At 44.6% G+C, this 26,352-nt stretch overlaps 1 protein-coding gene across 1 annotated transcript in view; it reads left to right on the forward strand.

Moving 5' to 3' along the window:
• The window catches only part of GALNT17 (polypeptide N-acetylgalactosaminyltransferase 17), a 428,715-nt gene that overhangs the window by 191,951 nt on the left and 210,412 nt on the right, over positions 1-26,352 (forward strand). Inside the window, exon 3 of the mRNA XM_028526697.2 lies at positions 10,836-11,002. Coding sequence (XP_028382498.1) covers positions 10,836-11,002 — 167 coding nt within the window. The remainder of the gene's footprint in view (positions 1-10,835; positions 11,003-26,352) is intronic.

Consider the following 26,352-nt stretch of genomic DNA (forward strand, 5'->3'; position numbering starts at 1 on the left):
TTTTCTTAAGCCCCTTTCCCTTCAATAGTTTTGTCATTCTTATCTGTTTATTTCATCAGGTCAATGTCAAAATCATTACTCAAGTGCTAAAATTATTTTTAAAATAGAAATATTTTAAAAGTAACATTTATAGTATTTTTAAGTTATGAAAGTAGTGCATGTTTGGTGTAGAATCTGAAGACTACAGTGAAATACAAATGAATAAACAGAAGCTATCAGCCCTGGCTGGTGTGGCTCAGTGGATTGAGTGCTGGCCTGTGAACCAAAGGGTCACTGGTTCAATTCCCAGTCAGGGCACACGCCTGGGCTGCAGGCCAGGTCCCCAGTAGGGGGTACATGAGAGGCAACCACACATTGATGTGTCTCTTTCATTCCCCCTTCCTTCCCCTGTGTCTAAAAATATATAAATAAAAAATCTTAAACAGAAGCCATTAAAAATCTCTCCATTCAGATCCTCCTTGATAAATCATTTCTTTTTCCAGAGACTAAAACAAAGGGCCTTGGAGTCAGGCACATGTGCATTTAAAGTCCAGCTCTGCCTACCACTTTGGGCACAGGGCTCTGAGTCTTACTTTTCTTTACTGCAGAATGGAGATGCCTGCATTACTGGCTCACTGTGAACAGTAATGAGATCATGTACGCACTGTCAAGCTCTTGGCCCAATGAGCTGCCGCAGGGGCTGGGCTCCTGCATGCATGCGCAGCCTACAGAGGTCATCTTTTCACCACTCATCTTCCACCACTCTTCTGGGACCAGAGGGCTAGCCCAGTGGTTCTCAGGTTATAGCCAGGGGCACAAGAAGCACTTCTGAGGCTCATGCTTATCTCTGGCACAAGCACTTCACCTTGTTCTACTGGTCAAAGCATGTCATGCTGCTGAGCCCAGATCCAGGTATGAGGAAGGAGACTTAACCTCTTTAGCAAGAAAAACTTTGAAGTCACATGGCAAACAGTGTGCACACATGGAGGGCAAGGATTGAGAATTAATGTATTTATCAGAGTATAAGCAGAATCTTCTGAATCACACCAGCTGTTCAGGGAGGGAGAAGGCACTTTCAGTTTGAGTGAGAGCCAGGGCCAGGTTAAGACCAAACTGGGCCTGGAGGGGCTGGTGTGTGGGATTTGACTTGGGCTGGGGGTTGGGGGGCCTGGCCTCAGGGAAGACTTCATGGATGGAGGTAAGAATAATAAAAGTAACAACAATAATACCAAGGACAGACCAGTGGCCCAGAAGTGTTTTCAGGGTCAGTGTCAGTAAAAAAAGACAGGCTTGACTGGCCAATCTGGCTGGGACATTAAAAGGAAAAATAATTCAGTATATGTTTCTCATTGCTGTGCTGAAGTTACAGGATAACAACCACCTTCGGAACAAACCAGAGCTCTGTGCGGGGCAGGGGGTTGGGAAGGCGAGACTGGCTGAAAACGGAGTGTTTATGGCTTTCAGTTTCTATGAAGAATCCTATTGACCAAATTTTGGATCTGCTGGGCCTTGGAATACAGTTATTTATTATTTCCAATTGGCATAATTTCCTAATGTATTTTCATCCCTCCAGCAGTGGTCGGAGCTGTCCCCTCTCATTCTACTCACCCTTGAAAAGTTATAGGATAAATACTGAGTATGAATACCTTAGGCAGCATTTCCTGTGCTTTAAATGCACTGAGGTTTTCTTAGCTTTGCCCTGAAACTGTCTGCATTAATTTGCCCTTAATTGTTTTAAAAATTCTGTTCCTGAGCCATTGCTTAATAAAACTCTAGGGTTTTTCTTTTCTTTTTGTGTTCCCATCCATTGAATACAGAAAGATAAGCTACCTCATACCTGGACAGATTCATCTCAGCTGAGCCTCTGAAGGCTGCCCCTGTCCCAGCCCCAAATGTGTGCACAGAGAAGGGAATTGTGCTCAGAACTGAAGGTTGAAGAAGGTGAACCAACCCCTAGCATGTAAAAACAAAAAACAAAAAAACACCAGAAAAGATAGAAAGAGACAGGGAAGGTTTTTGTCCATGTCATCATCTCCTACTACACCTTGAAACTGTATGCGCATAGCTGCCACCTGGTCAAGGAGAGCGGAGTCTTGTGGATTTTCTGGCTAATGACCATTGCCTTGTCCTTGGAAAAGCAACTCTTTTCAACTCAGAGAAAGCAATTTCCTAAGAGGCCATGGAGCCAGCAGATAATCAGTCCAAAAAAGCAAAAATGGTGTGGGGAACAGTCCAAAATAAATGTTTGTAGGAACCAGGCTGGCAAGGGATACACAGAGCTTTGTTGACCCTACATTGCTTGAAAACAGGGCGTGGCCACTGGGCCTTGACCAGGGGCTGCAGGCTGACTGTGGCCTGAGCCTCGCAGCCCGTGTTTACCCCTCCAACTCTGCTCCCGTGAGAAACCCATGGAAGGTATAAATTCTTGCCCCACAAAAAAATCAGATATGCCTGTATCCACAACATCTTGCATTTAATTTCTTAGGGTTTTCCTGGGGTTCCATGGACCCCAGGTTAAGAACCCATGTGATGCACAGAGCAGGCTGAGTCTTGATCCATGAAAATGGCCCCAGGTCCCTGGCCAGGTAGCTCAGTTGGTTAGAGCATCATTATGATATGCCAGAGTTGCAGGTATGATCCCTAGTCAGGGCACATGCAAGAATCAACCAATGGATGCGTAACTAAGTGGAAAATCAAATCGATGCTTCTTTTTTTCTCTCTTGCTCTCCCACTTGCCTCCCTCTCTCCTCCTTCCCCTCTCTTTCTCTCTAAAATCAATAAATAAAAAATAAAAAATGAACTTAAAAATGGCCCCAGTGCCACTCATGGGCAAGCAGAACATGCAGGGACTTGAATGCCAGAATAGGCAGTTTGTCCCAGAGACTACTCTCTGTGGGAACCCAGCTAATGAGGTGTGCTGCTCCTTCAGTAGGAGGAAATTAAACCACTCAGCAAGGTGTGCATTTTCCCTAATAATGAGAGCTCTAAAAGAAGGGTTCTTGTACATCTCAGGTATGCAGCCCCACGACTTGTTTTGCAAGGCTTGCTATTGCTAAAAATGATACCACTCTTTCCTAGGATTATGGGAAAGGCTTGATGAGGAGGGAAGAGAAAAAAAGTATTGGGATGGTTAATGCACTTGACCCAAGCAACTTTCAGAATTTGAGGCCTGATTAGTAAATCCAGGGAGACAGCAGGCAGTTGTGCTCAGATGGTATCATTTAAGTGTTGAGGTGCCATCATGGATGTTATAATTGCGAGAGGAGATAAGTGATGCCTTTGATCCCAAGGAGAGCAGAGGGAATAAGCAGAGAAGGCAGGAGGGTTTTCATTTGTTCATTCAGTAACCTTTTGTGTGCCAAGTATTGTGCTGGGGAAAGAAAACCAAGAAGACCCACTTAGCTGCCCTGCAGTGGGAGAGAACAGAGTGAAGAATGCCAGGATGGCCGTGTGCAGAAGGAGAGGGAGCAACAAAAGAAAGGGCCTGACCTCCTGCTTGGCCTCTGGGAAGGTGCCTGGAGCTGGGACTGGAGGGAGGAGGGTGTGTTAGGCAGAAGAAAGGGCACATCAGGCAGAGAGAAAAGTGTGTGTGCATTGAGAGCCAGCATCCCCAGTCCTAGGAAATATGAGCAGTGTACAGCAGCTGGAGGACAGCAGTGTGGGAGAGGAAGTTGGAGAGAGAAGCTTGGGCTCAACTTGGGCACCAGGCAATGGAATCTGAGCCAAATTCCAAAAGCTCTGGAAAGGCAAAGAGATAGTGTGAGAAGAGATAGCGTGACGAGTGCCATGATCACATCTGCGTTTTTAAAAGCTCCCTCTGTGGCAACCATGTGGTGGTTAGAATGGGGTTTGGCTGCAGAGGGGCAGACTGGAGGCAAGGGACCAGTTATACCTTTTGGTGTCATGCAGGAGGGAATTGATGAGCAGCATAACTAAGGCAGTGGAAATGGTGTAGTAGGGAAGGGATGAGTGTTATAAGGAATCCTGATGGTGTCAGACTCTCCAGGATTTGGTGAACTATTGGACATGTCGACTGGGTCATGATTTTAACTTGACTCCCAAAGAGAAAGAGGGATGCCCTTGAATGAAAACAGGAAGGTACAGAGGGAGCAGATGTCAGCTGGAAGGCATAGGAGACGTCTAAGTGGAGATGTCCAGGAGGAGTGGAGGCTTGAATGAAAGTCCAGGCTAGACATGCAGGTTTGGAAGTTGGCAGTGTAATGACTGGGGCCATGGGCTTGGATGAGGTCACCCAGGAAGGGTTTATAAAGTGAATGCTAATCTCATCTAGAAAATACCTTTACTGAAACACCCAGAATAATATTTGGCAGAACAGCTGGGTATTGTGGCCTGGCCACATTGTCACATAAAATTAACCTTCATAGGCAGTTAGATTTGCATGGCGACCTGACCATCACCCAGCCCCATGTCCACAGTGAGTGAGAGAGAGGAGTGAGGAGTTTGTCTCCTTGTTTTTGGCAGTGTTGTACCTTGAAAAGCATGTGGGATGTTCTGATGGTTTGTGTCTGCTAACAGGCATGGATGGCATCATGTTCATGGCCATTGCCAAGAACATGAGTGTTGGCACTTTTGCAACAGGGCATCCAAGGAAGAGCCCCATTTCTATCCTTTACTGGTCATAATCTATGGCTTGGTGTCACTTGTACTGACATGTACAAGCTGTGGCTATGGTTAAGCTCATGGCTACATCTAATTCAGGCAGCAGCCAAAAGATTACTACTGCATACCTTTGCCTTTCCCCTCTGATGGTCTCTACCTGGCAACTAGATGCCATTATTGGAGAAATGAATTCTATCCCCAAGTGGCTGGACCACACTGATGTCTTCCTGGGTATAGAGCCCTTTTGCCTCTCAGTTTGAGAATGTGGGCTTAGCGTATATATGTGTGATACTGACCAGTGAGGGTGTGGCCAGACCAAGGAAGAGTGCGGCCTTGGAGGCTGGGAACAAGTGTGCCAATTCTGGAAGTGCAGGGGAGGTTGCACCGAGATACAGTTCAAGTCCGCTTTCATAGCTAAAGCACATTCAGAAGTAACAAGGTAGATACTCAAGGATGGATACTTCTCTGTTTGGAAGTGGATTTGATGTTGTATGGATGTGATGATGATGGTGAGGCCCTCACGGAAGTCCTCGCCTCCCACATTTGCCTGCAGCAGTGTGAGGAGTGGCTGTGAAGCTGTGTCGCCCCCACCCCCGGAGTCCGCCATGATGATCAAGAGTTTTCTCATTAGAGTTTGGCTGCTCTTGGAGTGCAAGGCGGTGTTTTATTTATTTTTTTCTATTCCGTGAACTTTCCTCCTTCTCATTTCCATTTGTGTTGCCTTTTGGCGCCCAGCGAGAGGCCTGGCACTGAGAGTGCATACTGCCATTAGCTGTAGAATCTTTACTCATGGGTCTTTATGACCTTATGCCTGTCTTAGAAGCATTTTGAAAATGAAGATCAGCATTGTAGGACTTTGTGGAGTTTGATGTTAGTCTGTGGTCCTGACATCTGGCTCTCTACCATCTCTAAACAAACTTAGATTCCTTTGGGAAGGCCCTGGAAAAGAAAATAAGGGGACCCCCAGAGCCTCTGTATGCACAAAGGAGCTCTAATTGCCTGTTCCTCCCTCTGTTCTTGGCTGTGGAAGTTTGATCCATTGATCCATCTTTCAAATCCAGCTCACAGCTCATCTTCCCTACCCTCCTGGTCCACCTCAGCTCATCTATCACTGCTGGTGGAGGTACAGCCATTGGGCACTTAGCATTTATTGCACTGCATTATAAACAGCCTTATTAGAGTAGTGGATGTGTTTCAGCTGTCAGAACCAGGACTCTTAGTTACTGACAGGCGATTAGAGCTTGGGTGGTACTTGGTAATTGGTTCCTTCATTAGGGTGGGGCATCATTGCACCTGGGAGCTAAAGCTGAGGTGAACAGCCAGGAATACCCTGCAGATTGACCTCACAGTGATGGACCATGTGAGTCAAGTGCCGTGGATAAATCAGGAAAGCCTCGCTTTAGATGGGACCTGAGGAACTGATGGCCAGGAAGGGGACCAGGAACAGAACTGAAGCCTGAGAGGCCTGCACACTTGCCAGGAACCATCCCCACCCAGCCATGTAGAGTACACACACAGGTACATCGTCCACACCCAGTCCCTGTAGGTCCTAGAGCTCTCTGACCCTGGGGTGCTTCAGTTAAGCTTGTGACAACTCCCTGGGGGCACCACCTGACCTTGCATCCTGCCCAGATTCACAGCCAGAATACCAGGATCTTTGCCCATGTTCCTGCTGGCTTTATTAATCCTGGGTTTTGAGGGGCTGGCTTCTGCTCACCCACATCCCACTTGAAGGGAATTCTCTTGGTCTGTACGCTGTTAGCCCCCAGCAGGTCACAGGCATGGTGCAACTGTCCATGGAGGGCTGTCTCTGTCTCCTCATCAGGCCTTTTAAGACAAAGATAAGGGAGCTGAGGCTCAGACTGAACAGCTTTGCCAAGGTCCCCCAGCTAGGAAGAGGCAGGGCTAGAAATTGTGTGGTGGGTTGTCTGCTGCAGTTACCACACTGTACCCTGGTCTGGCAGGAGCATTTGGGAGAGTCTGAACATCAGATGATGAAGTTCACATCCAGGCATTCTTGTTTCAGACTTGCTGTGTGGCTTAGGGCAAGTGACTTCACTCTCTGTGCCTGAGTTTCCTCATCTGTGAACTGGGGATGATAATGCTGCCTACTCCTCAGGTTGCTGTGAGGATTAAATGAGACAGTACTGGACATAGAAGCTCCCAGCAGTTTCCGGCATGTAGGCTACTGCGTATGTGTTGGTTATTACTGTCATCATCATTATCTGTAACCCTGGACCACATTGCATTTCAATGCATTTTTACAACAATGGGGATGTTTGGGATCATCTTTTTTTTTTTCCAAGTTGGCAAACTATGTCACAGTGTTTCTTGATACCTCTTATCTGTACAACACTGGGTCATATAAGTTGTTTCCTTAAAAGGTGGTCATGGACAGGGATCCACTTATGAGAAAGCCAACTCTTTGGGTTTTGATTTCTTCCCTGCTGGAGGCCTCAGCCCTTGACCTTCCTTCACTTCAATTGTGATTCTCTCTGATGGGTTCCCAGTGGCGGTCGGGTCTCCTGGCTTCCTCCTCTTCCTTACCATCAATGAAATAGTGTGGGCACTTTTGGTACTAAGTAAAGTCAATGTCAAGGGCTTTGGGGTGATGGGGAATAAAGGAGGGGAAACAGGGATCACCTGAAAGGAGTTGCTGAGTTCAAGGAAGCATCTCAGGCATGTGGACAGCTGGATAGACAGTCAGATGAACAGATGTAAGGTGTCTAAGAGATCTCAATTGGTTGGTTGATTGCTTTCTTTTCTCTGTGAAAACAGCTTTGCAAGGATCTGTGCCCTGTGAGCCCTTTGAGGAGAGGAGCCTGCTCCTGAAATTCTTTGTAGCCCCTTCCTCCTGGGGCACCCACTGACATTGATCCAGGCCATCTTTTTCAGACAGAGGATTGTTTAATGCTCTCGGGCTACTTACTGAAAGGAATTTGTGGTTCCTGGGACCTAGATCTGAGTCTTCTTTGCTAGAGGAAGTACACACCGTGTGTACACATGTGTGCACGTGCACACACACTGCTATAGATTCTGAGGTATTTTGTCATTTCTGTGGTGTGCCATCTCTCCTCACTTCCTGCATGTCTTTCAGTCTGGGATCTGTTCTTTTATTCTCACACACTCCCAGAGTACTCTTACTTACCTGGGTTTTGCAGTAGGAAACATGGCCAATTCTTCATGTTCCATTATGTAGAGACAGGGCTGGAAGGCAAGCTGAGCTGAATTCTGCCTTTCTCAGGCCTGCCTTCCCAGACTACCTGGCACTGGCTACCCCTGGGGTCACCCAAAGAGCACCATGTGCAGCCCTGGGGCCCTGGGCACTGAGAACCTTCCACCCCCTCAGCTCTGTAGGAACTTGGGAATGAGGGGAGGGGCTTCTGGCATGTAAGCCCCAGTCCGCAGGGTGTGGGATACCCAGATATGTGTGTTTGCATATACTGTCCTGAGGGTCATCGGCCACAGTGACAGTTGTTTCAGCACCAACTCCTAGGTGCAGGAGCCCTATCTATTTGTTCTCTTCCTCTGTGTAGTCTCTGGTATTTCTGTGGCCTGGGAGCCTGTCTCTTTCTTTGAACCATCCTCCCTCCCCGCACTCACCTGCTGCTCTTTTGGTTATTGGGCATTCGATTGGAAGTAACTTTGTACCTATCAATGCCCACTCCTTACAGAAAGTGCTTAAAACTTTAGTTGTCCATCTCCCCAGCGTATTCCATGCATCTTCTATGCAGCAGACAATAAACCAGTTAAAGTTTTTTTTAAGGCAGAACTACCATCCTGGAGTTTAAGGACCAACAAAAACAATGCTGATTTTCATAATAATGACTATATTTGTATTTTCTGCCTAGGCAAGACCCTGAGGATGTCAGGCACAGGAGAGGTGTATCATAAGCTGGCCAAGGTTAGAGACCTGGGTGCTGTTGGGGAAGAGAGTCCTGGGAGAGTTCTGCAGGAAGGGCCTAGGTTGAGTGAAAACTCTGGAAGCCTGGCCAATGGTGTTGGGTAGTACACAAAAGAGAACAGAGGAGGTGGGAGGCAGGGTGGAGGGGCATACCAGGATGACGATGTCTTTCCATTAGTTGTGGCGTAGCATTTTCACAGGGCTCCCAAAGTCCGGACTCATGTGATCCTTACAAGAACCCTAGCTGGGCACCCAGAGCTATGGGAATGGTGAGGTTTTGTTTTGTTTTATTTTTATAGGTTTAGAGTGAAAAAACATGAGTGGTGTGCCCAGGTTAACAGGTCCAATGGGTGGCAGAGCACTTCTCACTTCTGAAATTCCCCCACAATTGACTGAATGGCCACCTTGACTCTTGAACAGGCCAAATCAGCCCCTCTGCCCCCTGTTCCCTTGAGGTACCCATGTTTCCATTCCACCAGGGGGAACTACCTGCTCTGGCCAAGAGGCTTGACTCACTACAGGCTTGATGGCAGCATGACCCCAATGCTTGTGGTTGGAGGAGTCAATGCAGGTACAGTGCAGTCTGGCTGTTTGCTTCTTCATTTCAAGGGCCAGAAACTGTTAACAACAAAGGACCAAAGAAACCATCCCTAGGAGTGAATGCTCAGAGTAGGTGGATGTGGAAGGTGTGTGTGCTCACGTGTATGGGCTGATGAGTAATGGGCTGAGAAGGAGCAGCTGCCAGCCTGCCAGGCTCCGGATGACTGCCAGCACCCCATTGAGGGGGCTCTGAGGGATCTTCCGAAGTGCCCTCCTCTCTCGGATCACCACGCAGTAAATGAGATCATTCCCACTGACTGCCCAGGAGCCCGTCAATAACCATTCTAATCTCCCTGGTTGCCCCAGAAGTGAATTTACGGCGATGTGGTAAAAATGAGGCTGCATGATCAATGGATCCCTGGACGGTCTCTTCCTGGAGACACAAATGTATACTGTAACAAAACTTTATTTTCTTCAGAAAATTGCCTACATGATTAATATGGCCCGACACAGGCCAAGCTGTTAAGCATAAAAAACAGCCGTATTTCTTGCTCCTTCTCCAGCGCTGCCTCGCTCACTCCGTTCCTTTCTCTTGTTGCCTTTGTTTTGCTCTCTCATACATTGCATTCTACATTGTGCAGAATCTTGCAAGGGAAGGGAGTGAATGGAAATGCACTGGCTCTGGATTCCAGTCCACTTTGTTCCCACTTGGTATTGCCATTGTGGCTCAGACTAAGCATAAAGCCAAATTCCCGGTGTTCCCTGGACAAAGTGTGTGCTCCTGTGACTGAGCCATACAGAGCACATTCTGTGGGTGTTCTACCATCTCTGACATTACTAGCTCTCTGTCCCTCAGTCCAGCCTGGTGAAAAGGAGTCTCCCCTTTCACCCCTGTGATTGGGGATGGGGGCATTACTGGGTCTTAGAAGGGAGGACCTCTTAGGCAGGTGGCAGCATCTCCTGCCCCCAAGGAGGATCTAGGAACACTGGCAGAGAGAGTTGGGGTGTGTCAGGCAGCACACTCCTACACAGGCAGAGGACCCACTTCCTTGATTATGATTATTTGCATGTGCGTTTTATGTCTCCTAGAATGTAAGCTCCATGAGAGCAGGGGTCTCTGGGTAGATGTCTTAGTACGTGTTCTCCCAGAAAAAGACCCTGAAACAAAGACTGGAGTGCATTAGTTTATTTGGAAGATAGAGAGGGTAGTGGGAAGGAAGATTGGGAAGGGAAAGCATCTCCTAAAGGCAATGTCATACAGATTGTTACTGTGGGTGACAGGAGCTTTATCCCTGGGTGACCCTGGGAGCCCACCCCTCAGAGTCCACCTGTGCAAGAGCTGAGGGAGCTGGGGTGTTTATGCATCAACCCCTAGCAGTCTCTGGATGAGAGCTGATGGAGGAGGTGAACTGCTTATGTGGCATCAAAACAAGGGAGCTCCAGGCAAGGAAATACAGAAGTCTTGAGTCTACAGTTGGGCAGGTGGGTACTGACTGGACCAGGGGGTACCTGTGGGCACAGCAGCCTGTGACACAGAAGGTGTGCACCCAAGACTGATGCTTCCCATTTTGTATGGGTAGTAAATTTGGGAGAAGTGGAGCTGGATTGCTTTACACTATCCTCTTTAGGTTTGATTCTTACTCCTTAACCAAGAGAGATTTATAGGGCACAATGACTCATGCCTTGGGAGAGCGTGTACGAGGATTATCAGGCTGACATCCTTACTGTGTCCAGACATAGTCCTGTGTCTTCCTTCTTCTTCTGACCCCGCTCCCCCTGCTCTCCTCCCCAGGTGTAAGGAGTTGAAGTACTCCAAGGAGCTTCCCCAGATATCCATCATATTTATCTTTGTGAATGAGGCCCTGTCGGTGATCCTGCGGTCAGTCCACAGCGCTGTCAACCACACGCCGACACACCTGCTGAAGGAGATCATCCTGGTGGATGACAACAGTGACGAAGGTATGGGGGCAGCCAACCAGCACAGGCTTCTTGGAGAGGAAGATGCAGACTCACAGTATCAGGAGGGGGAGATGCCACTTCATTCATTCCAACGTGAACCTAGGCATCCCGGTCTCCCGTCCCTGGGAGATGTTTTAGAGGAAGAAGTCTAGGCAAATCCTGGTTCATTGGTCCACGAGTCCTCCAGGGCTCTAAAGATAAATGGCTAGTTATGTATCTAGGGTAATTTTTCCCTCTTCCTTTTACTACAGGAGATGACATCGAAGGGCTGAATGCACCCACACTCCCCATCCCCAACCCCATCTCTGTTGTCCTTTTCTGAGAGGCAAAAGGAAAAGTGAAATTCTGTCCCGTGACGGGAACTCTTGTCTTACCTTAGAATTCCCCTGTGTGCCACTATGCCCACAATGACTGCAGATGGAAATGACACTGCTTACAGGCCACTTGGAATTTAGGTATGTTAGGAATAATGTCTCAATTTAAAAATATTTAAAGTAATTTAAATATTTTTATTTAAATTTAAAGCAAGTGAATACTGGATGGCAGTAGAAAAAATCCTTTGAGTTCCGTGGAGAGGAAGGCCCATTGTCGAAGTGGGGAGGGGGTTGGTTTGGCTAACTGTGGCTTTGTATGGGCTCTTAGCCCACAAACTCCACCATGCTCACTGCAGGGAGAAACCCCAGAAGCTGATGACAGGAAAGAAAGCCAGCCAGTGTGCATGCTTAAGGCCAAGGAGCAACTACAAGGTTAAGGGGCAGGCTAAACCCCTTGCTCTCAGCATGCTGAGTACAGAAGGTTTACCCTGTGCACAGCTGGTCAGGAGAGGCGAGGAGGTGGTAGGATGAACCACAGGTTCTGTTTGAAGCCTGAAATCCTCAGGAGCTCCAGGATGAACTTAGCATGTTCCATTGGCTCCAGAGCTGAAGACCCTGTCCCTTCTGAACTGGCATCACAATTACCAGTGAAAAGCCTGTGTGTCTGGACTCAGCCATATGCCACTCAGGGCACTGCCCTCTCCAAGGCTCCAGGTTGGGAGAATAGACGGGTTACTTGCTGAATTTTTCACATTCCTATTTTTCTCCCTTGACCTCTGGTCATTTAGTTATCTATAGATTCTTCTAAAATTATCATTGAGAGTCTTGTAAGAAGGAGGTTTCTTCAGTTCTCTAAGTCTTCTGGCAAAGTCTGTCCCCGACTGGTTCAAGCACCCCTCTCTGCAGCCCATTGCAGACCTCTTGCTACAGCAGCACTTTCAGACCCCTGCAGGGAGTCTCTGCTGCTACACACCACCCTCATTTGCTGGCTAAGTCCCACTCATTCCCCAGATATCCCATGCATGTTGTATCCTCGAAGCCTCTGCTGACCCAGGCTCAGTGCTGTCTCAGCACCCTGTACCCCACTGTAGCATGCAGTACCACCACCACTTGCACATCCACACTCAGGTCTGGGCAGCACTTTGCTCCTCAGGGCCTGGCTGGTAGCTGACCCTTGGGAAGGGGGCTAGTGCCAGAGTGGCTGGAGGTGCCACTCAGAAGAGCTGGCAGACCCAGAAAAGAAAGGGAACTGCAAATGCTGGACTGAACTGGTGTGGGAACTCGCTGCTGGTGGGGCTTCCTCTCCCAAGAAAATCTCTGCCAAGCCCAGCCAGAGAGGAAGGAATGATCAGCCAAGCCAGCCTCAAGCAGAACACACACTTCTGCGAGCAGGGGCCTTAGCTTGAGTTTCCCCCCACAGACAGACCCTGAGACAGAGAGTTGAGTGCATTGGTTTATTTGGGAAGTGGAGAGGAGAGGGAACCTAGGACTGGGAAGGGAAGGCACCCCTCAAGAGGGGTGTCATACAGATTGCTACTTTGGGTGACAGGAGCCTCATCCCAAGGGGACTCTGGTAGCCAATGTAAAACCCACTCCTCAGAGTTGGCCTGCTCAAGGGCTGAGGGCACCTGGGTGTTTGTACACCTTTAACACCAGATGCTTTCACATGGGAACTTTCTGGAGCCCCACCCTGGAGGAGGTTCAGCTTCAGGAGGTCTGGGGTGGGGCAGAGGGATTTGCATTTATCACAAACTCCTGGATGATTCTCCTGGAGAAGGGACCACACTTTGAGAACCACTGAGTTAAGTACCATTTCAGTGGTTTGTGCTTCAGGTTTAATGAAGTGTCGAGTGGGTGAGAAAAAGCAGGAAGGGGAATTTGGTGCATTCTCACCATAAAGTTAATTCCCATTCATGCTTTCCTGTACCCCAAACATCTAGAGGACCAAGCAGTGGGCTATATTAATGCTATTCCTCTCTTTTCTTTCTCCGGCTCTAGCTTCTCTATTTTTTTTCCAAACCAGAAGTGCCTTCTTTTTAATGGGAAGAGAAATCTAACATTTTTTCTTTATTGAGATTTTCCTTGTGACGGGTATTATTGAGTTTTGTAAATGTTTTGTATATACTTGAAAAGACCCGCACACTGTAATCATGGAAGTAAATTCCTGCCAGACATCAATTATGTGTATTTAGATAGACTGAGTTTATCTTAAGTCTTTGTGATAAAGGTGTTTTAACATTACCTTATACAATGACTGTTCCTCTCCATAATCCTAATAATGTTTGATTTATATATCTCTTCAGTTTCTTTGGCAACATAGATTTGTATCTGCATGGCTTCATTAGTAGTGGTGGTTGTTACCATTATGTAATGCTACTTTTATCTTCAAAAAAATACCTTTTTTTCTTGCCTTGCATTTACTTTGTCTAGCATTAATATTTTTATCCTTGCTTACCTTCTGTTTTGAGTTGTTAAAACATTTTTTCCCCAGCCTTACCATTTTTCTAATCTTAAAAGCAATGCATGTTGTGTGTAGGAAAATTTAAATGTATCTAAAAGTACATATTGGCAAAAAACAAATACTGTGAGACTAGCCAGAGGCAACATGTTCTCACCCTCTTTTAATGCACATTTTACCTAGTTATGATCCTATAGTGAAAAGAAGTTAATGTTCTCATGTTCCCCCTGAACTGTGAAGCATGACATTTCCCTTTGTATTAAAAAAGCTCTGGGAAAAGCAGTTTAATGAGGGTGGAATGGTGCCTTCTCAGGCTGGTCAAGTCTGGCACAGGTGGGAACCATAGCCCCTCCCACTTCCATAAGTTATCTCATCCATTTGAGATAAAAGGCCTTTTCAGAAAAGAAGAAAAAGATTGCTTCAGGGAATGTGTGAATGAAGCCAGATGACTGGATCTGTGTGTACAGGCAAGTCAGGATCTTTCCCTTATTGTTTTTTTTTTAAAAAGTAATTTGTTTTATTAAACTTGAATATTGACATTGGATGACATTAAGCCCAAGTAAGACATGATTCTTTGTACTCTTCTACATTAAACTGAAATCACTCAGGCAAAACTTGCCAGTGATCACTGCTTACCGAATCCAGTGGGCACCTCCCTGCTCCAGTCTGGCCACGTTGGATTTTGTTGGCAGCTCCCTTCCTGGCATTCTTCTCTTCCTGAGGCCTTGCACTACTCTCTCTGTTCTGATTCTCCTCTCGCCTTCCTCCTCCTTAGCTCCCTGCTTGCATTGGAATCTCAGCACCCATGACCCTCACCACTGGGACACTGGGTAGTTCCTCCACTGCGTATGTTCTGATGGTCCTCCAATCCCTTACTCCAGCCCAGAGCAACCCAGCCTTTCCTCTGAGCTCCCTACCCATGTGCCCCATCTGTGGATGCTCTGGGCCCCTCTGAAACCACAAGCTCAGCTGGTCCAGTGATTGACTTACCATTTTACTCTCAGTGTCAGAATACTCTTTTTAGTCATTTATTTCCTGTCTCAGTGAAGAGCTTCACCTTCTCAGGCATCTCATCTTCAAAGACTGGAAGTCTTTTCATGCTCTTCCTCTTCCCTTGCCCAGCAGCACCAGGTTAGTTACTTTTTTTTAGTCCAAGTTTAATAAAAAAATTAATACACTTAATTTTTTAGAGCAATTTTAGGTTCATAGCCAACAGTTAGTTACTCTTGAGTGTGGTCCTACTTGGCCATATCCCAGGCCATTGGTCTTTTTGTTTAGGCCCTTGGCATTTTTTGCCTTGAAATTTGTTTGAGGATTTTAGAGTACACGGAATTATATGGATCGTTATTCTTGAAACACTCATAGCTTTTATTTTCCTTTATTTTAGTTAAGGTATAGTTCATATAACATAAAATGCATCATTTTAAAGTGCACAGTTCAGCGGCTTTCAGTATATTCAAAATGTTTTGTAACTATTGTCACTATCTAATTCCAGAATACTTTCCCAAAAGAAACCCTGAATCTTCTAGCAGTCTCTCTCAGTTGCTAGAGCAACCATGAAAGTATTGTCTGTCTCTATGCATTTGCCTATTCTGGACCTTCAATATAAACAAAGTCCACAATATGTGGCCTTCTGTGTATGGCTTCTTTCATTTAACATAATGTTTTCTATGTTAATCCATGTTGCATATATGAGTACTTCATTCTTTTTATGGTTAAATCTTATTTTGTTGTATGGCTATCACACATCTTATTCATTCAGCAGTTGATGGATATTTGGGTTGTTCCCAGTTTTGGGCTATTAGGAATAATACTGCTATGGACATTCATATACACATTCTTATGTGGACACATACATTTCAGTTTTCTTAGAAATGTACCTAGGCATGAAATTGCTGGACCATATGATAATTCTATGGTTAATTTTCTGAATCCACAACCAGACTCTTTTTTATAGCACCTGAGTCATTTTACATTCCTACCAGTAATGTATGAAGGTTTCAATTTCTCTGCATTCTCAACAACATTTGTTTTCCTTTTTAAGTCATAGCCAACTTAATGAGTGGTATCTTGTGGATTTATTTGCCTTTCCCTCGCAAGTAATTATTTTAAGCATCTTTTTATGTGCTTATTTGCTATTAGTCTGTCTTATTTGGAGAAGTGTCTTTTCAAATCCTTTGCCCACTTTGAAAATGACTTATTTGTCTTTTTATTTTTGAGTTGTAATTGTTCTTTATATGTTCTGGGTATGTACTCTTGTTAAATATATCCTGTAGGTATTTTTTTTGCAAGTGCATCTGTAAACATTTTCTTCCATTCTATGGGTTGTCTTTTCACTTTCTTTTTTTTTTAAAGATTTTATTTATTTATTTTTAGAGAGGAAAGGGAGGGAGAAAGGGAGAAAGAGAGAGAAATATCAAAGTGTGGTTGCTGGGAGCTGTGGCCTGCAACCCAGGTATGTGGCCTGACTGGGAATCGAACCTGCGACACTTTGGTTCGCAGCCCGTGCTCAATCCACTGAGCTATGCCAGCCAGGGCTCACTTTCTTGATAGTGTCCTTTGATGCAAAAAGTTTTTTAATCTGATGAAGTTCAGTTTGTTTCTTGTTTCCTTTGGATGCTTGAGCTGATGGTGTCATGTCTAATAAATTGTTGCCTAATCCAACATCACAAAGATTTATAGCTATTTTTTCTTCTAAGAATTGTATTGTTTTAGCTCTTGCATGTAGGTCCTTATTGACTGTAAGTTAGTGTTTGTATGTAGTTTAAGTTAGGGTCCAAATTCACATTTTTCCATGAGGATATTCAGTTGTTTCTGTGCCACCTGTTGAAAAGGTTATTCTTTCCCCATTGAACGGTCATGGCACTGTTGTCAAAAATCAACTGACTGCCAATGTGAGAAGGGTTTATTTCTGGACTGTAATTCCTGTTTTATTGATCTAGGTGCCTATCCTTTTGTCAGTACCAAACTTTCTCAATAACTGTTCCTTTGTAGTAAGTTTTAAAATCAGGAAGTGTGAGTCTTCCAATCTTGTTCTACTTTTTCAAGATTGTTTTGTCTATCTGGGTCCTATGTACTGACATATGAAATTTAGGACCAGCTTGTTCATTTCTGCAAAAAAGGCAGTTGTAATTTGGTTAGGGATTGCATCAAATATAAAGGTCAATTTGTGGAGTATTGTCAACAACAACATAAATGCTTCCAATCCCTAAACATAGAGTGTCTTTCTATTTACTTAGACATGCCTTTATCTCTTTCAACAATGTTTTGTGGTTTTTAAGATACAAACCTTTCACTTCTTTGGTTAAATTTATTATTAAATATTATATTATTTTTTATGCTATTTTAAGTGGATTATTTATTTTTGGACTGTTCATTGCTACTGTAGAGAAATGCAGCTGATTTTTGTGCATTGACCTTATATCATTTTATTTTTCTAAACTTTTTTGTTAGCTCTAATAGTTCTGTGTGTGTACGTGTATATTCTTTATAGCTTCCTATATATAATATCATCCCATCTTCAAATGGTGATAATCTTACTTTCCAAACTGGATGCCATTTATTTCTTCCTTTTTTCTTTTTACTCAGCTCTCCTGGCTTCTTTATTTTTTTTAACTGTACTTATTAATAAATGCTTCTTAACCTACCAGGTCAAGAACATAAACATTGACATATGTGCTTTTCTAAGAGTTTACAAAAGCCTCTTTTGGAAAAGACAGCTAAGTCATGAGACAGCTCAGGGAAACACGGGCTTATTCCAATGGGGGCATCTGGCAGGGCTATTGTGTGAACCTGTTAGTTACTGGGTATAAGGCAAAAACCCGGGTAGGTGGAATGGCTGCTCTGTGATTTCTGCCTCTAACCTTCAGAAGAAGGTCAAAGTTGATCATATTTAAGGGATGAAATGAATATCCTCAACTGATCCAGGCAGCAGGCATGCAGAGAGAGCTCAAACTTAGCCTGTGTTCAGAACATCCAATTATAGAAGAGAATAGGGACAATCCATCCTCATTCAGACATCATTCCATTCATCAGGACAGCAAAGATGACAAAGGTTCAGTGTCCGTGAAATACAGAGAAAAAGACACTTTTATATACTTTCCGCAGGTTAGTTCCATGCATCTGGAGAACAAACTATCAGTTCATGTTAGAAGTCCTTGTCTCATCTAGACAGTCTATCCCTAGCCTAAAGCGAGGTAAGTTTGCAGGAGAGATCATAATTACAACTCTCACCGTGTCTGCCTTTAGTCACACTGCTCTGCTGTGGATGCGTGGCCCTGGGCCTATGCACGCTTGTCACTGTGAAATCTCCCTTCACCCTGCTCCTGGGCATCTCCTCTGCTCCCCTCCTGTGATGGGTTCCATGCCTTTCTTTTTCTTGGTTTACATGCTTATTTTGGTGAAACACACAATTAGAAGCTTCTTAAGACAGACTATAAGGAAGATCAAAATCTTTTGAGATCACTGATGTCTGAAGAAAGCTCACCTTCTTTCAGAATTTTCATGGTTTTGTTCCATTATCTTTTATCTTTTGATTTTTTTTTAAAGAACCAATGACGTCCAAATCCCTGATCCTTCACAATTTCTTTTTCCTTTCTTAAAGCTCGTGGAATCTTTATTTTTGTGCCCAGGGTTTTGGAATTCACAATGATGAGCCCTGGGGTGGGTCAATTGTCATCCATTGGGCTGGGCATTTAGTGGCTTCATTCTGGAATCTAATGTCTATCAGCTTTGGGAAAATTTCTTAGAATATTGAATTGATAATCCCTCCCCATTTTTATTCTCTCCTTCAGCAGCTCCCATTTTCTATTATTGAAACTCCTCAACTGAACCCCTAATTTTCTTATATCTTCTCTGCTATCGTATCATTTGCTCTAGTTTGCTTGCTTTCTTCAATTTTATCTTTCTTCCATTCAGTGCTTTTTCCTTTCTGCTATCATGATTTTACTTTCAAGTGCTCTTTTTATCTTCTGAAAGTTCCTTTTTATAGCATATTGCTCTTATTTAATAGAAGCAAAATATTTTTTTATTCTTTGGAGGATATTAATAATGTCCTATTTTGTTTTTTAGCTTTTTTCCCTACATAGTCTGTTTTCATAAGTTGCTGTTTTCTTTTTGTTGTTCAGTTTCTGTCTCCCATGTTGGACACTTTCCTTGGACGTGCAGTGAACTACTTGTCTGTTCGTGATTACCTGTTTCTTAAAAGGTGCTTAGACAGCTCCAGGGGTGGGTGAGGGAAAACGGAACGTTATTGTGTAATGGGTATAGTTTGGGAACACAAAGAAGTTCTGCGGAAGAGTGGTGGTGATGGTTGCACAACAGTGTGACTATACTTAATGCCACCAGACTACACTTAAACATGATTAAATGGAAAATATAATATTGTATTTTTTATTTTCTCTCTCTGCCTCTCTGTCTCTCTCTCTGCAAGCTTGGGTTGGACACCCTGGCTTTGACCGCACAGGGTCCGACACATCTGTCTCTGTGGTTACCCTATGAATCTGCTTTCCAGCTTTCCTAGTGTTGTGGTTGGTGTCTCTTATGTTTTCCTGACCTGGAAGGTTATGGGTTTATTATTATTTTTAATCCCTTTACCATACTTTTCAGGAGGGGACAATATCTGATTCAAATTTATTATCTTATCCCGAAAGTTCTGTATTCCTTTTTAAGAATTTTTAATGGTAATTATAAATTGTTTTCCAGATATGTGGGACTGTCCCATGATAAGTGTATGCAGGTGTGTTCTCTGTCTCCCCACCAACACCGAATACTATTTATCTTTGTTATCTTTGCTGTCATGAGGAGTGAAAACTGGCACACCATTTTTAAATCTGCATTTTTTGAATATTAGTGATGATGAACACTTTTTCATATGCTTAACTGTGTTTCTGTTTTAGGGATTTGTCTATCGATAACTCCTTGTTCCTTTTTCTTTTGAGGTATTTATCTTTACATTATTGATTTTTAAAATGTATATATGAAACTACTTTATATTAATTTTACAGGTATTTCTCTCAATTTGTTTAAAGTATTTTTAACAAACATAAAGTTTACAGTTTATATAGTCAAGTCAATCAGTTTTCTTCTGATGATAATATCCTAAGAAAGTCATTCATTATCCATAGATGGTACAAATATTCATGTATGTCTTCTCTATGACAAAGATTTCTTTAAAAATAAATTCCAAATTGATTAAGTATTTTTATATTAAGATATGATAGTTTTAACTCAGAGACTCTTGTCTCAAAGTCTGGTTATCTCAATTTATTTAATAACCTGTCCTTTAACCACTGACTTGGAATTACCTGTTTTCCTGCACGACAGCACCTTAGACTTGGAACCTTTGAGGCTGAAGTACACAAGGACTGCTTGGTTGTAAAGGAGGGTGCAGAGGAGGGAGGGGTCAAAGAGGACGCCTAGGGCCTTGGCTTGGGTGACAGGGCAGGCTGTGGTGGTCATCAGTAAAAGGAACATGCTGGGAATGGTGGGTTTGGGAAAGGGATCAAGTTCACTTTCTTAGGTATGTTAAGTCCAAATGCCCGTGGGAAATTAATGTGCCTTTAAACCTCCCAGGTAACTTTAGCCCATGAGTTTCCCTTAAAATAATATTAGACGTTCCTTCATTTGTACTATTATAATCTTTAATAAAATTTTTATCAATAGTTTTTCACTATGTTTTAAAAAAAACTTGCCTCATCACCGTTGTGCTTCATCAATAGCATGTGGAGGGAAAGGTGGAATCAAATCCTGTGTGGTCTTGGCCAAGGTACTTACCTTTTCTGATATTGTACTTTTTCTGATCTTGAGCAAGTTTGGAATAATAGTGGATTTTCTGTAGGGTTTAAATTGTGAGATTTAGAGACAATACTTGCAAAAGCTCATAGTTCAATCCCTGGAAGTATATTAAAGAGTATAACTGTGGGATGTGCTCATGACAATATTTGATTTGGCAGCTCCAGCTCTTTACTCAACATTTTACTTCTGTCTCACCCCCTCCAGGAAGTATTCCCAGATTTCCCAGCTGTGGCCACATTGGGGGCCCTTAGCCTCTGCTCCAAGGGCACCAGTGTGTAGTTTGGTGTAACACTTGGAGTTCTGTATTGCATTTGTGTACTTGTCCATCTTTAAACTGTAAGACCTTTGAGGGTGAGAACTGTAGCTCTTTCTGTGCTGTGTCCCAGGGCCTTGCACATGGCTACGTTACAGCTATTGCTGAGTAGGTTAACATATACTGCACATGTGCAGGTTTCTTTTTTCTACTTTCTCTGACGTCGTCTTGGGAATTTTTGTCTTTGGCATTATTGTACATATTTTGGCTTCTACCCTGTAGTTACTTCAGTTTAGAACTCCAAAGACTGCCTATCTCCAGTAGTTATCATTCAGCCCCCTTAGTGATCTGGACAGCTGGACACCCGGTCACTGACATTTCCCAGTGGAACAAGCACACCTGATTGAGCTCTTCTCTTAGTTGGTGTGCTCAAAGGTCGAAAGCAGGAAGGCTCAAGTTAGGAAACTTCTTAGAGAGAAAGGATATGCCCTCTGGACTTTCCGAAGGGATTTTGGAGAAGCACGCTGGTATTGTTTGCTTTTCTTCTTGGCTTATAATTGCAAAGATAGGAGGAGTCCTGTGTTTTGGGAAGATAACGTTTTTCCTGTGTTGTTGAGGCTCCTAGTGAAGCAGCCGAGAGACACCTCGTTATCACACATTTCCATGCGGGGCCAGGCTTCCCCATTAGAACATCACCTGCCCCTCCCCCTACCTGTAAAGAGCTTCTTAACCAGAAATAATACTTGTTTTTGTCCCCAACCAGATCACTGCAGTGTGACAGCATTTGCTCTGTAGGTCTGTAATCACAAATGGGTTGTGCCTTTACATTTCTTCTTGTGTGTTTTTAGGCCATGTGGAGGAGAGGATAAGAAGGAGAGTGTGTATCTTTACACAAGAGATAACACAAGAGCCCCAGCTAAAGCTTCATATGCCAGCTGGCTTAAAAAAAAACCAAAACAATAACAACAACCAGAAAACCATGTTATTTTAAAATAATTATAAATTTGTAAGAAGTTGGAAGAATGTACAAGAGGTACTATGTATTCTTTACTCAGTTTCCTCTAATAGTAACACCTTGTAGAACTCCAGTGCAGCATCACAACCAGGAAGTTGACTTTGGACAATGAGAACTTCCTCTGATTTCACCAGTTTAACACGTGTTTGTGTGTGTGGTGGGTAGTTCTGTACCATTTTATCACATGTGTAGGTTCCTGTGACCACTACCACAGTCGAGATGCAGAACAGAGCTTTCCCATGCTGCTCCTTTATAACCACTCCCATCCCCCACCCCATCCCTGACCCATGACAACTTAATCTGTTCTCTATCTCTATACTTTTGTGTTTTCAAGAATGTTCTATAAATTGAACTGTACAGTACATAACCTTTGTGATTGGCTTCTTACACTCAGCATAAGTTTCTTAAGGTCCATGCGAGATGCTGTGAGCACCACGGGTTCCTTCCTCTTTCCTTCTGCCTGGTGTTCCAAGGTTGGGGTTTGCCACAGTTTGTCTAACCCTTTGCCTATTGAGGGGCATTTGGGTTCTTTCGGTTTGGGTTTTTTACAAATAAAGTTGCTATGGACATTCATGTACAGGTGTTTGTGTGAAAATAAATTTTCACTTCTCTAAAATAAGTACTTAAGAGTACAATTGCTTGAATTATAGTAAGTGCATGTTCAAGCAAGTTTTTTATGGTCATTTATTCCATTCATATGACACCTCTCTAAAAATATCTGATTAATTTGTAATCTTCCAGCCTTGCCTCTGAGAGGAATGGGTTGCATTCCAGCAGCACCAGGAGTAATCCAGAAAGTTGACAGTTTTGCCCTGAATTACACTTTGGGTGCCCGTTAGACTGGGACCCAACAATAAAAGAATGACAGAGGGGTCCGACACAACCTGGAGAAGGAATGAGGCCAGGCCAGGGGGAAGTTGGCCAGGCACCCCAACGCTGCTGGGTCCTCTGTTCAGGGGCTCTGCTGTCTCTGAGCCCCTCCTTCCCCTGTCACCCCCAGTTCTCCAAGTCATGTGGAGGGGAATATGGCTGCAGAACAGCTCAAAATTGATACTGTAATGACAGCTTCAGCCACTGGCAAGGGAAGGGAGCGTCTCTATAGGGGAATCCTAGGGAGGGAAATGGTGCTCTCGTCTGGGTCAGATGCCCTTCCTTGGATCTGTCAGCTGTGACCAGGAGAGCAGAGTCCTGCACAGAACCACCACCCACTGGTAACAGTGAAACAGAGCTCCAGAAAAGGAGGGAGGGGCTGAGTGGACAAGCATACCATGGGCACCTAATGCAACAACATCAGTGGATTTGCATGTGGTAATGTGGTATTTCCACAAGTTGGGGAAATAAATAAGGCCTTTGTGAGGGATGTGGCACTTGAGTTGGACTACGGGAGACAATTTAGACAGGTGGAACTGTGAGGAAATGGAAGTGGTGGAGGGTGGGGAGCCCAGGAATTGAGATCTAGAGGCAAAGAAGCTTGGGGCATACAGACCGAAGTGTGCACATAGGATCAATATGTAGGAACTGATGGGCAGATTTAGAGGTTCAGAGAGAGAGTCCCATTCAGAGATGGAGAGCCTTCCTGGTCCACAGGAGTGTAAACAGACAAGTCTTTGAGGTCTTCTGACAACCCTTAGAGCTGGAAGGATGTGGAAGGCATCCTTGAACAGCCCTGCCAGGGATAGGGATCAGTGAGGCTGACAGTGAGGCAGAGGGAGAGGTGGGGCCAGGAAGCCCTGGGCTTGGCAGAAATAGTTGTCAGGAAGGCCAGGGTGGCCATTCTGACCTTAGTTCTTAGAAAAGCAGCATTTGAGCTTTGTTCTTATTGTATTTGGAAACATGAGGTGACATTGACTTGAGTGTCTTCTTTTTAAAAAAGATTTTATTTATTTATTTTTAGGGAGGGGAAGGGAGGGAGAAAGAGAGGAAGGGAAGCATCTTGTGTGGCTGCCTCTCTTGTGCCCCCTACTGGGGACCTGGCCCACAACCCAGGCATGTGCCCTGAGGGAGAATCAGACTAGCGACACTTTGGTTCACAGGCTGGCACTCAATCCACTGAGCCACACCAGCTAGGGCTGATGTAAGTGTCTTTAAATCACTGTACGTGTGAATTCTGGTCAGCTTGCTGGACAGAGGCTCTTAGGCCATGGGCTGTGCTCTGGGGGTCTGGGAGGGCCTGTGCGGGGGACCGGCACTCTGCCCAGAGCAAACCCTTTAGGGTGGGATGGCTGCCTTCAGAGTCCTGCCTGGCCCCTAATTCCCCCCTTCTCTAACACACACAGCATGATGACTGCAGGACAGTCAGCCGGCCAGCTTCAGTGGGGCCTGATAGCTAATTACTACTGCAGGACATCCAGGAACACCTGAGGCTTCAGGGCAGATGAGAGCAGGCATGATGAACTGGCCCCTTGCATGGGCTAACTGTGCACAACTCTCCCTGGGTCTTGTCCACACTCTCTGACACTGGGAGAGGGTCACTGGTACCCATTTTTAAAAACAAGATGACGTTTGGAGAGGTGAGTGCCTTGCCTGTGGAGGCACAGGCAGGATTTACAGGAGCCCACGCCCCAGCTCAGCAGTCCCAGCCCTGGAACCAGGCCTCCTCCCTGCACCCCGCAACACACTCCAAACCTTCCTCCTATCTGTGCTTCTCCCTCCCAGTTTACTGTGGAGTCCCTTCCTGCACCCTTCCTACACCCTTATGATTCATCTTTTTGTTTCCCAAGACATCTCTAGTCTCCCTTCACCTATATAAAAAACTATATGCATAATAAAAATGGGTAAGAATTTTAAGCATTATTGAATGCTTGCTATGTGCCAAGCATTGAGCTAAGCACTTAGCATGTGTTATCTTATTTATGAAATACCCATACTGCCCTATTGGGTAGGGACTATTAACTATTTCCCCTGATGTCATGCGGCAGCTCAAGGTGAATGCCCCTGACTAGGTATGTCTCTGCCTCCCCATGTGACTCCAACTCAGTGTAAAACCACATAATGCACCTGGCCCTGTGGCACCCTTTTTCTCAAGACCTTCCCATTTTCATCTTTTTCTAGATCAAAACATTCCTGCCATGTGTACTCTCTGTGTGCACCTAAAATCAGTAGTGCTTTTGTGCGTCTTTAGCCCAAATGAGTATGAAGAGTGGGAATGTCAGGTGTGATGGTGGGTTGGTATTAGCGAGCTGCTACTCAGCCAGCATGTTCGGGTTTGGCGGTCCAGGTGGCGTCTGTTCTGACTGGTCAGCGACTGTGCTTCTGGATGGTACACTTTCCTGGATTAGAAGAGACAATGGTAGGTGCTGCAGGCGTTTGGGACCCTAATAAGAAGCTGCTCTTTATAGAACACCTTTATGCTGCACAACACTTTAACATGCACTGATTTGTGTGAGCATGCATAAAATCCTTGTGCCTAGTGTCCACGCTGCCTTTGACCTTGGAAAATTCAGGGATCTGCGTACAGAAGTCCTCCAATGCTAGAGAAGGGTGGACTGACCAGATGCCTTGCCCTAGTTATTCCATTTCTGGCTGCCAATTGTGTTTAAAGAAAACTCAAGTGGCCAAGTGCCAAGACATGACCCTGTTCTCTCTGGGACTTCACATGTCTTGTGTGTGGTTTTGCTGCCCCCCCCCCCCTTAATGACTGTGACTTTTGCTATTTCAAGCAAGAGGTTTGCTAGCTTCGGAGCATTCAGAATCAATATCGCAGCAAATAAGAACCATAATGAAAGGAAAACACACTGGAGCCTGTAGGGAAATTTTATCGCTTAAATTCATATGTTATTATTAGAATCAGCTGCAAACACCAGACTTTCAACTGCCTTTTGATGGGGCAAGATAAGAGAACACTCCTGTAATTTGGGGTAACAACTTAGAGAAATCACCTACATGCTCTTTGTTTATCCATTGGTTTGGGCTATTTGTACCTATTTTTTAAAGGTGAAATTTAAATGAATGAAGTGGTGGAGAGGAATTTCTTAACAAAGCAGTTGAAAGCAGAGATGGCTTTCCTTTTCAAGCCACCTCACGTGAATGCACAACTCCCCGTGATATATTTAGTTTAACGCTGTGGTGTTTGCACCTCACATCTCTTTCTCACTTCTTTTCATCTTTTGCTTTCTTTCGTCCTCACTTTGATCTCACTGTGGACTTGCCTTTAAAAATGCTTTCATACACAGCAAAAACATCCCTTTTTAATCCTTCCCATTCTTCCTGAAGTTTCTTGTTCTCACCTCTTTTTTTGTTCCCACAGTCAGAGCATGCATTATTTAATCCACAAAGCTGAGAGATGCTCAGGGAATAAAAAATTCACTAGAGCCGCCTTCTGTGTTATTTCATCCTGCATTCTCACATGCTCCCTTCCTCGGCATCCGTGCCCTTAAAGGCCAGAATTTCAGAGCCAGACAGGCCCACGCGGTGGAGGTGGAACTATGGCTCTTGTGGCTCTGCTGTCTCCCAGAGTTTGATGGGATTGCCTGGAGGAATTTGAAGCCCAGCAGGTTCTCCCCAATGCCCGCCCCT

The sequence above is a fragment of the Phyllostomus discolor genome, chromosome 3 (assembly GCF_004126475.2).
Source record: "Phyllostomus discolor isolate MPI-MPIP mPhyDis1 chromosome 3, mPhyDis1.pri.v3, whole genome shotgun sequence".
In the NCBI taxonomy this organism is placed as follows: Eukaryota; Metazoa; Chordata; class Mammalia; order Chiroptera; family Phyllostomidae; genus Phyllostomus; species Phyllostomus discolor.